At 38.6% G+C, this 13807-nt stretch overlaps 1 protein-coding gene across 1 annotated transcript; it reads left to right on the top strand.

Moving 5' to 3' along the window:
• Window positions 1-248: 248 nt before the first annotated feature.
• On the top strand, window positions 249-11157 carry SKA3 (spindle and kinetochore associated complex subunit 3). Its single transcript, XM_010572641.1, has 8 exons — window positions 249-351; window positions 1492-1556; window positions 2453-2618; window positions 4240-4660; window positions 7761-7861; window positions 8633-8817; window positions 10066-10278; window positions 10457-11157. Exons 1-8 carry the CDS (start codon window positions 249-251, stop codon window positions 10583-10585), a joined length of 1383 nt encoding a protein of 460 aa, XP_010570943.1. The 3' UTR covers window positions 10586-11157.
• Window positions 11158-13807: the final 2650 nt, after the last annotated feature.

Raw genomic sequence — 13807 nt, 5'->3', positions numbered from 1 at the left:
AATGGGGCGCGCGCGGCTCGCCGTTCGAAGCTGGCGGCGGGGGGTAACCATCCCCCTCAGGCAGCGCGCGGCCCGGCCCGGCCCGGCCCTCCTCTCCTCTCCTCAGAGCCGCCGCCAGCCCCAGTTCCCAAGCAGCCGTTAACGGCCGCCTGCGCGGTCTGGGCCTAGTGGGGGTCGGGTCGGCCCTCGCCGGGTGGCGCTGGCGCTGTCCCTCTGGTACTGCCCTCCCCTCCCCTTCCCTGCGGGCGATGGACGTGTCGAGGGACTTCTTCGGTAAGCTGCGGGCCCTAGCCCTCACGCTGGAGAAGGAGGCGAGGCAGCTCGAGAGGGCCCTACGCGGAGAGGACGTGGGTAAGTGCCGGCCTCGCCTCGTCTCCTGACCGGGACGACCGAAGGGGGCCGGGAGCGGGGCCTCTCCCGCTCCCAGGGCTACAGCCGTGCTCCGGGGCTCCTGCTGTCGTGTCCGTCCCACCCCCAGGCAGCAAGACCCCGAGTTCGGAAGGTCATCTGGAGAGTTGCTCCCGGTGACTCGTGGTGATGGGCCTGGACGCTGGGGCTGATGGCTCTGCTGGGATAGCCTCGGAGTGGGGGGGGCGGGAAGGCGGTTGGTCCTCGGGAGTCCTTCATTTGGGTTCCCGCCTGCTATTGTGCCCCTGTGCTCCTCTGGGCAGGAGACGGGCCTTTGGTGGGCCGGTGGCAGGCCTGGGCATAGGTCTGCAGGGTATTCCTTGGGCTTCCCCTCTTATCTTTGTCTCTCTGAGCTCCTTTGTGGGTGCGTAGGTGAGCTTTTATTGTGGGGATGAACGGGATGAAATGGGAATTACATTCTTGCTTTTATTCCTTTTCATGGATTGAGACAGGAAAATGCATTTATTTGTAAGGCTTGTTCTCTCTGCACAGCTACCTGCGTCTAATTGGATTTATCGCTGTGCTATCTCTTGTCACATAGCAGGTGTCCTCTTTTACACCATTTGCATTAACCCTGATTTTCAGTGAAATAAGTAATGACTGCTGCATGCGTAAGTGAATAATACTAGCATCTACCCACGTGCAAATAAGGCAGAAGAATTCAGCTTTTGTTGGTGTATGTTTTTCAGTGGTGTCTACAATGCTTTTTTTCAATTTTTATTATTTCAAGTTCTTTAAGGATAAAAATTTAGCATAAATAATCCTTGATAGCCCGGGGACCTACCTATTGTACCAATGTCTGCTATACATCAATTTTTACAGTAGTAGCTGCAACAGTAAATGGAAGCCTGTGCAGTTTCTCTGTGTAGTTTAACATACTGTGCAAATTGCAGTCTCATGCTGTGCAAGGTACCCTATGTAAACTAGTTTCTCTTTGTTTTTCTCTGTTTTGACTCTCTAACATATGACTCCAACATGTCTAATATAGGTGATTACGTTCTGATGTAGAATGTAATTTCACACTGAAATACTAACCCCCCCTTCTTTCTTTCCAAACCCCTTTATGTGACATGCATATCAAAGACTATGAAGATGAATCTCCAATAAGAGTCTTGCATGACCTCCATTGTGAAATCAGGAGTCTGAAGGTAACACCTTAACTCACGTACTTCTTGAAAAATTGCGGGGGGGGGTGTCCATAATCTTACAGTTCTGTTTTCATCATTAAGCCACAATACAACTTTGTTAGTCAGCTGTTCTGACCCTTATTTTATTCATTTACCTCTAAGTCCTCATAATGGCTGTGGATGTTGGGGTAGTGCCCAAAAACTTTTGGGTGGCTTGAAGTAGATTTAGCAGTATTTATTAGTTTGCAGTCAGTGTTGTCACTTGGATTATCAGGGGACAAAGGTAACGGGGAAGTTGTAGCTGTGCCAAGGCATAGATATAGGGGAAAAGGATTCAGGAGCAGCAGCTCCCTAGAGAAGAGATATGCTTGTTTGTGTTTGATGACTGGCACTTAGAATAAAGAAAGTCTTCACAAAAGTTTTTCAGTACCTTCAGCCATTCAGTTAAACATGAAGAAATGTTCTTTATTTCTTTATAGCCCATTTTTCATACTTCTATTAGAAATGAGCAAGTGTAGAAATAATTGAGAGGTAAGCTAGAATATAGACTTGAGATTTACTATATGCTCTGCACTAATTCTTTGTACATGGGGAGTAGGAGTCCAAACTAATTGCTGCTATCTCGTTTTTTTTTATGGAGTAAAAGCATATATTTTTGTCTGAGAGGTTACCAGTAAGTTGTTATCATACTGTGAACTGTCATCTTAGTTTAACGTTTTTAAGGTTTTGTACACTTGTGCCTTATATATTCCTGATATTTTGTAACCTAGTTTTTAGGTATAGATAAGACCTAAATTTGCTGCTTATCGTCATCTGAGTTGAAGTTTAATACTTATGCCCAAAATACTTCACGTGTAAACAACTACTATGTGATAATTTGAAAACCAATATTTCTGTGTTTCCTTCTGCCCCCAAAGGAAGATGTTAATGCCAGTCTTGGTAAGAGTTGCTCTGAAAAACAAGCAATTCATGAGTTTATGAAGGCAAGTGAAATATTGATGCAAAGAAATGCAGCAGATCTTGGAAAAATAAGAGAGCTGTTCCAGAAATACGGCTACAAACCACTTGTCAAAGACTCTACAGGTAATACAGTATGTGAAGACAAATGTTCTCTTTAGCTATATGTATATTTCTATTAATTAAGAGATCAAGTACATCTATCTTATTTGCTTTATAATAATATCCAGATGGTAAAAGATTCTGTTGTGATTGGTGCCATAAGAATAAACCAAAATATGAAGAGTTAGATCTCCTGGCATGCTTTTAAGATAGTGTGTGGGTTTTGTGTTTGGTTTGGGGGTTTTTTTTCCTCCAGTAATAGTTATATTCAGAAAACATGTTAGCAAACATGTTTTCATAACGCAGAGAATTATGCTGCTTCAGCTTCTCATGCGTGGGAAACTATTGTAGATGCATCTGAATTAGTTTGTATTCATATGTGATGATTCCATTAACTTAAATCACCATAGAGAAAATCTTAAAATAACGTGCTCCGCAGCACAAATGGGACAAGAGAAGCACATACAGGGATTAGGTGACATGTGGCAAGCAGTACTAGCTTGATCATTGGAGGTGGGGAGATCCTTAATCCAGTCAAAAAGTGCACGCACGCACACACCTGTGTGAAAAATCCAGATATGCCAAATGAGTTTAAAACACTACAACTGTCAGTACTACACTTACCCCTTTCAGTATCAAGGGCCCAATAAATCTTAAAGAAGCCTTTGGCAAGGTACACCTTAACCTTCCCCTGAGTGTTATCCAGTCATTACACAAAACAAAATTGTAGTCATGGATCATATTCACCTCTGAGTTAAGCTACTACACCTATTTTACAAAGATATGGCAGAAGTCTCTAATTTTATAGTCTCTTCCTTCCTGTCCTCTCTCTGCCTTTAAAGAAGACTTCAAACAGAGCTACAAGGTTAATTTATTTTTTAAGATGTATTTTTAAGCTAAGTGTATCTGAATAGGTAATACCAATACACATAAAAAGGTAATGCCTCTGCTATAATATTTTAAATAGCTTGCCCCCCGCTTTCTTGCATTATGCAGAAATTCACAAATATTTTGGGGTGTTTCAGTTTATCTAATTACAGAAATGTACAAATTCCACGTTTGCTTATTTCTGCAGTGGACTCTTCTTTTTATCTAAAAAGCTACCCTCTTTCATAAGTTTTTACTTGCTGCTTCATAACCTTTCTTCAATACTGTTTTTCTGGTACTGTGTGCAGCCTTTGCTTTTTCCCCAAAAACATTTTCAGTTCTATACAAATTTTTTTTCATTGTCATTTGTTGTACATTTTTAATCAATTTTCACTCTTGCACTGAACTAAAAACAAATAAGTATACTTAAGATTAGCACTTCCTGCCTGCTCCATGCAGGGAGATGAACTCTATTAAAAATACACTTGTGTAAAGATCTTTCAATTTCATTTTTCCTAGAAATAATATTTACCAAAAGAGTGGAATTCAGTAAATGTGTGACTTGTATCGGGCTAAGCTATATTTATAATATGACCTTCTGATATCTGTTGTAGCTTCAGGTTCAGTGCTTTAAAATGAAAGAAGGAATCTATTTTTTTTTTTACAATAATAAATAAAAAAAATTTGAACTGAGGGGAAGTTCCAATTTATTTTATAAATTCTTAAACCAGAAACTTCTGACATAATTTTTTTATTTATTATTACTTTTCTCAAACAGAAGAGGAGGAAGAAGTTGTTAACAGCGATTCAACAGTGTCTGTCCAGACTAAATCTGATGAAGGAAAAGCAGATGTCCCTCTTCCTGCTTGTACTGAGAAGCCACTGGTGCCCACAGACCCACTGCGTAATCCCCAGCTTTCTGATTTTGGTCTTTCACAATATGCGTTCTCCAGGCCTTGGAGCGCAGTGAAAGGACAACGCACAACAAATGCATATCAAGAAAATTCAAAGAACAGGACTCCGCTAAAAACACAGGCACCTTGTATTTTGCCCAAAACACCAAAATGTATGCTAAAGATGGACGATTATGAGTGTGTAACACCAAAACTTGAACACTTTGGCATTAGTGAACATACCATGTGTATGAATGAAGATTATACGATGTCACTTATTCGTAAAACTGCTCAGACAAGCAAGAAGTGAGTACATTACTTCAGATTGTTTCTCTGCTGAATTTTCTGTAGTTTCTTCTTGCTGTACTAATTTCTTGCTGCTATTGCCCTTTTTCTTCAAGCACGTGGTATGTTATTATCTAACAGCTAGTTAGTTCTGTGTCTTTTCATGTACCCTTTGCAGTGCCAAACGCTGCCATGAAACACATCTCTGATATACTCCTTCCCTTGACTGCACCACGATAAGAATCTTCCATACAAAATCTATTTACAAAGGGAGAATGCATGCATAGTATATCTGTGATCTTTTGCTTTCTTTAACCTTGGATTTGGATTTGAGGATGTGTTGTCTGCAGTAGATATTACATAGCCAATTTAAAGGTTTCAGAAGCTTTAGGAATATAGACCTGGAATAACCTTCTAAAGCATTCAGTAGAATGCCGTCATCATAGAAACAGTGTATTCTCTCTTATGTTATCCAGCCCCACCTTACAAACAGTTAGCTCTTTTTGCTCCAGTCTTCTGTTTCAAAGACATCTCCAGATTTTCACTGTTCTAATTAAAATTAAACAAAAGAATTTGCAGCAGTGAGGTGAAGAATGGCTTAGCAGTAGATGTATTTTTCTATACTTCTAAGGTAATGTAAAGGTGGTTAGATCATGTTTTTATAGTTAGCAACACATTCAATTTTAAAAGCTGACAGTATTTAAAAGAAACTCGCTGTTCTGCAGCTAAATATTTGGTATTTAGAGAAATTATTCAAAAAACAAGAATCATATTCAAAATAAGTTGTGGAAATAATCATTCAACTTTTTTGTTTGTTTTTTAATCCCTGATATTTGCAATATAGGAACAGGTGTGAAGTTCTTCAGAACCATGCCAACTTAAGTGACTTTGCCCCCCAAAGATCCAGTTTACTGCAATGGTTAAATTTTGAGTGTTTTTTTGATTTTAAGATTACTGGGGAAAAAGTGAAAAGATACATTTTCTTTTAAAATAGCTTTGGGATCTCTCCTTTTAAAAGGTTATATAAATACTAGAATGTTTATAAAGCCCTATAGTATTTGAATTGTAATAATAGGAAAACTTACTGAATCCCGAAAGATATTAATTAAAAAATTGTTCCCTCTCAAATAGTATTTTGAAAATAGTTTTGTCTTATCGCACAATTTAAGTTCTTTTGATATCTATAACTTTTTGTGGATTTTGTACAACTTTTCCTATTTAATGAGAACTGTTCTAAATGTGATCTTCAGCTTTAATTATGGCTGTAATTTATAAATGGATGCATCCACAAATGTAGATTCTATTTCTGTGGCTTCTAGTGAAACAATTAGACAGTCCACTAGTGATATTTATATATAATAAAAAAAAATCACAGTAGCAGTCTTCCATACCCTAATGATAATATTAAAATTCTGTAGAGAATTAGTTACAGCATGATTGCCATTTAAAACATCATCATTATTAATGACCAAAACAGATGGACACACACTAATTGTGACTAAAGTTAAAGCTGCGTATAGATTCAGAATTAGTGGCTTATGTGAGAGGTCATGACATCAAGTCATTAGAGTTAAAATGTTGTTTAACTGTTTTTTACCTTATTTGTTTTGTTTATTTTGCAACATTAAGTTAGAGTTAGCTTGCAGTTTGATCAGAAAGGTTGAAACAACTAAACATTTGTTAGCTGCAAAAAGCACTCCTCTTGCCTCTTAGTGAGAAGTCTCAGCATGTTAAATGGGCAGAACACTAAGCCAGCAAATAAAAAAGCAACAAAAAGAATTAATAAAGGAAAGATATTCTGCCCATTATCCAGTGAAAAAATCTTTTCCCCAAGGATCAGATAAGGAAAAAAAACTAGTACAAGTGGGGTAGACTTATACCTGTAGTTTCCAGGTACAGAGACAGGTAATAATGCTGACTTTATTGGAAACAGCCCTGCCCTTTTATATACCTTACTTCTGCCAGCCAGGTCTTGTACCTAGCTGAAATCTGTCTAGCAGCTGTGTATTGTGTGAAAAACACTTTAAAAATTCATCTCAAAGTTCTTAGAAATATTTAGTGGACTTCAACTCCTCCAACTTTGTTTTTCAGGTTTTCAGTTTTGAAGTGGGTGAAAAGAACAATATACTTTGATGCACCTTCTACAAAACTGAAACAAAAAGTAATTAGGAAAGAAAAGAATAAATTGTTATATTTGTTCTTCTCCATTGTAAAAACTAAAACCCATATGGTTTCAGGTATCTGTAATACTTCCGAGGCAAAACTGACTTGAAAAATTACTTTTTTTTTTTTTAACTCAAAATTTGAGATGTGTTCATCTAAGTAACATATATTGCCTCAAATGGATTTTTTTTTTAAGCTTAGGCTTTTTGTAGAGAAGCTCTAAATGTGGTTCACATAGTTAAGATAACTTTTTAAACATTTAAAATTATTTTCTTATGGACACACTTTTATGTAGAGTTTAGGTTAAGCTTCCACTTTTTGTCTGGTATTGTCTCTTAACTCCCTATACCCTTCTTCCACTAGAATAGCTTGGATGTGAAAAAAGAATTTTAAAAAATTCAGTTTCCAGTTTTGTGGAATTTATATTAAATGGCTTTTCATTCTGAAGTCAGCTAGTGATAAACATAAGTAATCTTATTCAAACTTAAAAATAGAATTAAAAATCTTTTAGTGTTCACAATAACGTTAGTAGGTTAAGAGCCAAAAATATTTCCTCTTGTTGTTTAGAATTTTGTAGGCAACAGGCAATTCAAAATAAAATAGACTGTACCCCAACACAGAATTGATCATCTGGGACAAAGAAAATTGATCCTACCCTGGACACCTTTGTTTTGGTTTGGTTTTTTGGGATAGGGATTTGTTTTGGGGGGGGGTTTATGCCTTGGATTGAAATCTCACTATATTTGATAATTTGTGGATGAACTGAACATTTGCATGCTACGAACTGCTGCAGTAGAATCCTAGATAAAGAAATCTATGAAAGAATCATTTTTGAGGAAATGTATTTTTGACTTGCATGTTGATAAACAATACTAGAAAAGTGATCAGGTTGACAGTATTCCTTTAATTGTGACTTCTTCATGTTACTTGAGAGCTAATGGACAGATTTGGTTTTCAGTTTGGTTAAAAAAGATGATCATGAAGTGAATGTACCAGAAATGACATCCAGGGAAATCATGTTTACTCCTGGGCCAAAACCAAAAGTGACAGCTGAGAATGGTAAGTTAAAAATACGTGAAATAAATGTATATATGCATTTTTACATAATGCATGTGTAAATGCATTGTAAACAAATGGTAAACTTTTAAACTGTTTCTTCTTAAATATAGTTAATTCAGGCCCAGTCATCATATGAGTAGTAATGTCTAGAAAATTAAATGTTTGTGGCTTCTGTGGGAAAGTTTCTCACTTCAATGTAAATCTTTGCTCATTCTTGTTCTCATATCCATCTAGAATTATGCAGAGGGATCCATCATTTTGTAACTGCAACTTATCCTTATTTGAAAGAAAAAACCTGTTTTACACTGAGAATACCTATTAGATCTGTTTAAAGATAGGAAAGAAACTGCTTTGAAAGAGGCTAACAAGACAGTAACTTAAATCTTTCAAAAGTAGTGCTGAAACTTCTTTGAGAGGAGATATAATATGTTCTTTTGAAAATGTGAAGATCTTGGGACAAACGTAGTGACAACTGAATATATGAGAAGCTAAAGCAATGTTGATTTAAGTTGGGCTTTTTCAGTTATATTCAGTAGTGGGACTAGATTTACTTTTTTTTTTTACATTTGTAGCTTTTATGGAATTCTGTATTTGGATGGTTCTTCATACTAAAAATATCAGCTAAAATGATAGATGCATTTTAGAATATGCAAATCTATGAAAAGCTAATAGAAAACTGAACTAGGGCACTGGAATTAATAATATTTATATGTGTGTGTGTGTGTATGTATATATTTTTATTTTTGTCATTCCCCCCCCGCCCCATTTCAGCAGCTGGCTGGATGGCTTCTCCTATGGTATTTGTGTTCTGTACTCCTGATGTGAAAATCCCTTCCAGAACAAATAATACAGTATTATCAAGGTCACCAGAGACAAATGAACTGCCTCTTCCCAGTCATACAGAAACACCACAGTTTCCAGATTTTGAAACAAGATGGCTAAAAACAGAAGCTAAGGTAGTAAATAGCAATTATGTACCTTTTCACACACTTTTTACCATAAGCAGTTTTTCAGATGTCAGTTTGGGATTTGTGGTGGGTTGACCCTGGTTGGATGCTGGGTGCCCACCAAAGCCGCTCTATCACTCCCCTCCTCAGCTGGACAGGGGAGAGAAAATGTAACAAAAGGCTTGTGGGTTGAGATAAGGACAGGGAGAGATCACTCACCAATTACCATCACGGGCAAAACAGACTTAACTTAGGGAAAATTAACTCAATTTATTACCAATCAACCAGAGTAGGGTAATGAGAAATAAAACCAAATCTCAAAACACCTTCCCTCCACCCCTTCCTTCTTCCCAGGCACAACTTCACTCCTGGATTCTCTACCTACCCCCGTCAGCAGCACAGGGGGACAGGGAATGGGGGTTGTGTTCATCACACGTTGTCTCTGCTGCTCCTTCCTCTTCAGGGCAAGGACTCCTTGTTCTCTTCCCCTGCTCCAGTGTGGGCCCTTCCCATGGGCTGCAGTCCTTCAGGAGCACACTGCTCCAGCATGGGTCCCCCACGGGGTCACAAGTCCTGCCAGAAAACCTGCTCCAGTGTGGGCTCCTCTCTCCACAGGGCCACAGGTCCTGCCAGGAGCCTACTCCAGCACGGGCTTCCCACGGGGTCACAGCCTCCTTCGGGCACCCACCTGCTCTGGCGTGGGGTCCTCCCTGGGCTGCGGGTGGAGATCTGCTCCACTGTGGACCTCCCTGGGCTGCAGGGGGGCAGCCTGCCTCACCATGGTCTTCCCCACGGGCTGCAGGGGAATCTCTGCTCCGGTGCCTGGAGCACCTCCTCCCCCTCCTTCTTCACTGACCTGGGTGTCTGCAGGGTTGTTTCTCTCATCTTCTCACTCCTGTGTCTGGCTGCAGATTCTGTTTGTGTTCCTTCCCCCCTTAAATCTGTTCTCCCAGAGGCGCTACCACTGTTGCTGATGGGCTCGGCCTTGGCTAGCGGCGGGTCTGTCTTGGAGCCGGCTGGCATTGGCTCTGTCAGACATAGGAGAAGCTTCTGTCAGCTTCTCACAGAAGCCACCCCTGTGCCCCCCCCCCAAATAAGACCTTGCCCCACGGACCCAATACAGTGTTCTTTTCCTATACTACTTTTTCTTATGTTGTTGTAGAAGATCTTTTTAATGGTAATTTTGTAAGAACGTTTATTAAATACTTTACCTAAGATAAGTAGATTAACTGAAGGCATTTAATACCTCTTTTGCAGCAGGTGAAGCAGGGGGGCAAAACTGAGTCGGTGACAAAGAAGGATGCAACAGATAAAAAATACGTAGAAAATAGCATTCCTTTTGCTGTGAGCTCTGATGATTATCTTAAACATTTTGGAGACCCTTCTCCTCCTAAAATAAAACACTATGACCAGTTATTCAATACTCCTCCACCTCCAGAAATAACAAGGATACCAGATGATGTTCTACAGGTTAGCTAACTTTTTTTTCCTAAATATTTTTAATATCAAAATAATAAAATCAAAAGGCTTAGTTCTATCCAATTTTGTTCTTCAAAGAGTTCTCTGCTACTTATTAAATATGTATAAACTGTAGCCTGTTTTGAGTTGTTAGATAATTCTTTTTATTCCCTTTTAATGTTTCCTCTAGATTCTGTCCAAGTATAATCATAAAGTAGACTCTTCTAAAGCCAAGGAAAAGGAGACCAAGGCAGGAAATACTATAAGATGTGGAAGTGATTTCACTGATTACTGCAATAAAGAGAACAGGTATGATTAAATTTTACAAATTTGGTTAAGTAATTTAATTTTAAGGTGCTACGAAGGTGCTTTAATGCATTTAGAAATTCATGCAGCTGCGTGCTCTTCAGCTACCAAAATAGCTCTTGTTGCTGTGACTAAGTAACTATTCTTTGGCATGGTAGCTGACTGCCTTTTTGTAAAGAATGAATATTATAATTGTGTGTTTGAATCCTCCCAACTTTAGGGGAAAAAAAATAAATGAAGGTAGAGTTTTACTGGTTTATCTGTAGGTATATTCTGCTTTGTGGCAATGAAAGCACTGATGAATGCTTTCTTCAGAGTAAATTTAGGGAATAAAACTAAGGAATTGGAGAAAACTGTAAGTGACACTACTGGTTTCATGGTCGTTTTGGCAAAGACAAAGTTCTTTGAAATGCAAAGCCACCTTATGAACAATATGTGAGATTAAATTAGTCTACAATAAGCATGAGTAGTCTTTGAATAATGGAATAATAGCTTTAAAAATAACTCAATCAATTTGAATAGAGAGAAGTTTTTGTGACAACTCGATCAAGTGTAGATATTCCTGATTCAATGTAATGTATATTATGCTTGTTGGTTATCTGTTAAACTTGGGGTCAGTACAGATTATTTGGGTAAGAGGTACAAGGAACATGTATGGAGTCAAATAATCACAACAACCCAGAATGAGACTGATAAAAGTAGGTATTTTAACATACTTGGAGTTGGAATCCATTTGAGTAATCAAATAGAGCAAAGCTCTTACTTTAGCTGACCCTTCTTTTTTTCTTGTCAAGATAATAAAGTTTTCAATGTTTGTGTCTTCTGCTAATTCAAAATATGATTGAGATAAGTTCATGCACTCTTCTGGATATATTTGCAGAGGATATCCTGGATTTTTCAAGCCAAACAACTGAAATCAAGCTCTGAAGACTGTGTTGAGACTGGTTTACATTCATGGATCTTATCACTGAGACATAACAAGCTCAAAAAGCAAGAGAAAATACTGGTGGGAGGAAAGAGCCAGACAAAGGAAAAGCTTTTTTTTAATGGAGAAAAATTATTTATCCATGATGTGGATAAACTTGTTTGAACTAACAACTTGTGCTTAATTTTTTTATTGAAATTATTGGCAAAATATATTGAGGGTTTTTAAAATACATATGTATGGTTCAGAGGGCTGGGGTCATGTATGAGGTAGTACTTCACTTGTTTCACCTGATTCTCTTGTTTATTGTGTATGCTTGCATTTGCAGTAGGCTATAGAGAAGTGTAGTTAGGTTGCAATAAAGGGAAAGTCTAGTATATCGCCCCAGGAAGTGGATATCTCTGGCTGTTCTGGTGACACTGTACATCTTTTCAGGGCTGAGTTGGAAGTGTAGTACTTTAACAGTATTTGGTATCTTCAACAGAAGCAAGTTTTTTTTTTTATTGGAAGAGTAACTCCTGCTTTACTGTTTAAAACACTTCTATGTTATTAGTCATTTCTGCAATACTAAGACATATCAGAAATATTCCTGCATCAGGCTCTCTGTTACTGTCTGACAGACAGGCATTTCTTTTATGCTGCTTCACCTTTCTTGTTATAGTTTTCTTACATTGACATTGTATTAGGTGCTATACATCTGTTTTCCTTTTGACATTTTAACCTCTGTAGCCCTACAAGGTGATTCTGGCTCCAATATGAATTATTTGAAAATATATTGTGCAATTGGTACTGGTTATATGTATCTTCAACTGCTAGAAGGATTTACTGGCAGGCATGTAGGTGACTGCTTACTCTCCTGCGCTGCTTGCCATGTGCATTCTGTAGTGGTGGTGTTGCTTCTAGACAGGCACATCTATCCCTGTCATAGCTGACCAAGCTTAAGTTCTCAGAGCTGTTGAGCACTTTTTTGGTATCTGGCAGTAATAGTAACTAGGATTTTTTTTTTTTTTTTCCTACCAGAGATTTTACTTCTGTCCACAAGAAATCCTAGCTGCATATCCTTGTTTGGAGCCAGTTTGCTGTTTCCAGTGTGAGCTATTCCTTTGAGTGGCTCCAGGACTGCTCTTAACAGCTGTACATGGTCTTCCTGTTGATGGCTAAAATTCTGTCATTTGTATGAGGGCAGGCATGCAACACATAAGAAGGGAGAGACTGTCCCAGGAGATGGAGAGAAGTATATACTTATCTGGACTTTCTGAACATAGCTCCACCTTTTTTTTTTTTTTTTTTTTTTTTTTTTTAAATCCTCAATATATGCAAACATCTAGAGATGCCTGGAAGTATTTCTCTAGTTGCATAGATTGACCTGTCCTGCCTCAAACCTAGCAAGTAAAAGTGCCTTTTTCCTGCTATTCCAGTCACTCTCCAGGATAAGGATACATCAAATTAACTGGAGAAGCTGATTTTCTACTAGTTCTGGCCTGAGCACACTGTCATTTTTCTGTGCTAGCTTCTGTTTAAAAATATGTATGTATTATTATGTGTCAGTCTTTGAGCTTGATCAACACTTTTGAATACTAAATAAATCTGTCTCAGATGCTTGGTGGCTACTTGGAAAACTGATCATTCGCTGCTATAAAAACACTTATTTGTTCTACCCAACTCCTTCAGAGAGCGAAGGCCAGACCTGCTTCCAACATCTTCACAGACTAAAACCACTTAATGGGCTGGATGCTAGTCATGAAATTTCATGGTCTTAAAAAGGTACAAAGTATTGTGCTGCAGAGCAAGAATCTTTCAGCCAGACAGATTTACCAGTGCTTAGCTGGAAGGGGTTCACAGCCTGCATTCTCCCTCCACGGCACTTCATGGCTACTTTCTTGCCCTGAAGCAAGCCAGATATCCTGAAAGACTCCATTTAACATGAAATGGAATGATCAGCGCTACGGTCCTGTTCCTTGCTGTGTTCCCATCTGCCTTCAACTAATGAAATTCCCAAAAGGACTTATAAGTGTCTTTTCCCCAAACTTGAGAACAACTCTGCATTCCACTGTCCTTTCCTCCATTAGGGAACTGTAGAGTTGTACCTAGCAGTGCTGGGGTTCTCACCGTAAGCCACTTGCATCATTTTTCTTGCCTATTAAACAATGTTTTCTGCTACATTTCATGGCTATTTCATTGACTAATGTGAAAGGGATTCGATTAGTGTTTTGAGATACAAGTTATCTTCAAGATGACAATTGAAATCTTAAAATCTTCTGGTCTACTCAAGCTGTTGTGACATGATGCTGGCATGAGGCTTTTTGGAAT

This window comes from Haliaeetus leucocephalus, unplaced genomic scaffold, assembly GCF_000737465.1.
Source record: "Haliaeetus leucocephalus isolate CR32 unplaced genomic scaffold, Haliaeetus_leucocephalus-4.0 Scaffold351, whole genome shotgun sequence".
NCBI classification, from domain to species: Eukaryota; Metazoa; Chordata; class Aves; order Accipitriformes; family Accipitridae; genus Haliaeetus; species Haliaeetus leucocephalus.
The sequence above is the reverse complement of the archived record's forward strand: the minus strand, read 5'-3'. Positions and strand labels throughout refer to the sequence as shown.

Bases quoted from the DNA above. Each gene is read 5' to 3' on its own strand.
- SKA3 (XM_010572641.1), top strand. From the start codon at position 249: ATGGACGTGTCGAGGGACTTCTTCGGTAAGCTGCGGGCCCTAGCCCTC. The intron at 8,818-10,065 runs GTAGTAAATAGC...CCTCTTTTGCAG, and splicing joins GGCTAAAAACAGAAGCTAAG to CAGGTGAAGCAGGGGGGCAA. The intron at 10,279-10,456 runs GTTAGCTAACTT...TGTTTCCTCTAG, and splicing joins TACCAGATGATGTTCTACAG to ATTCTGTCCAAGTATAATCA.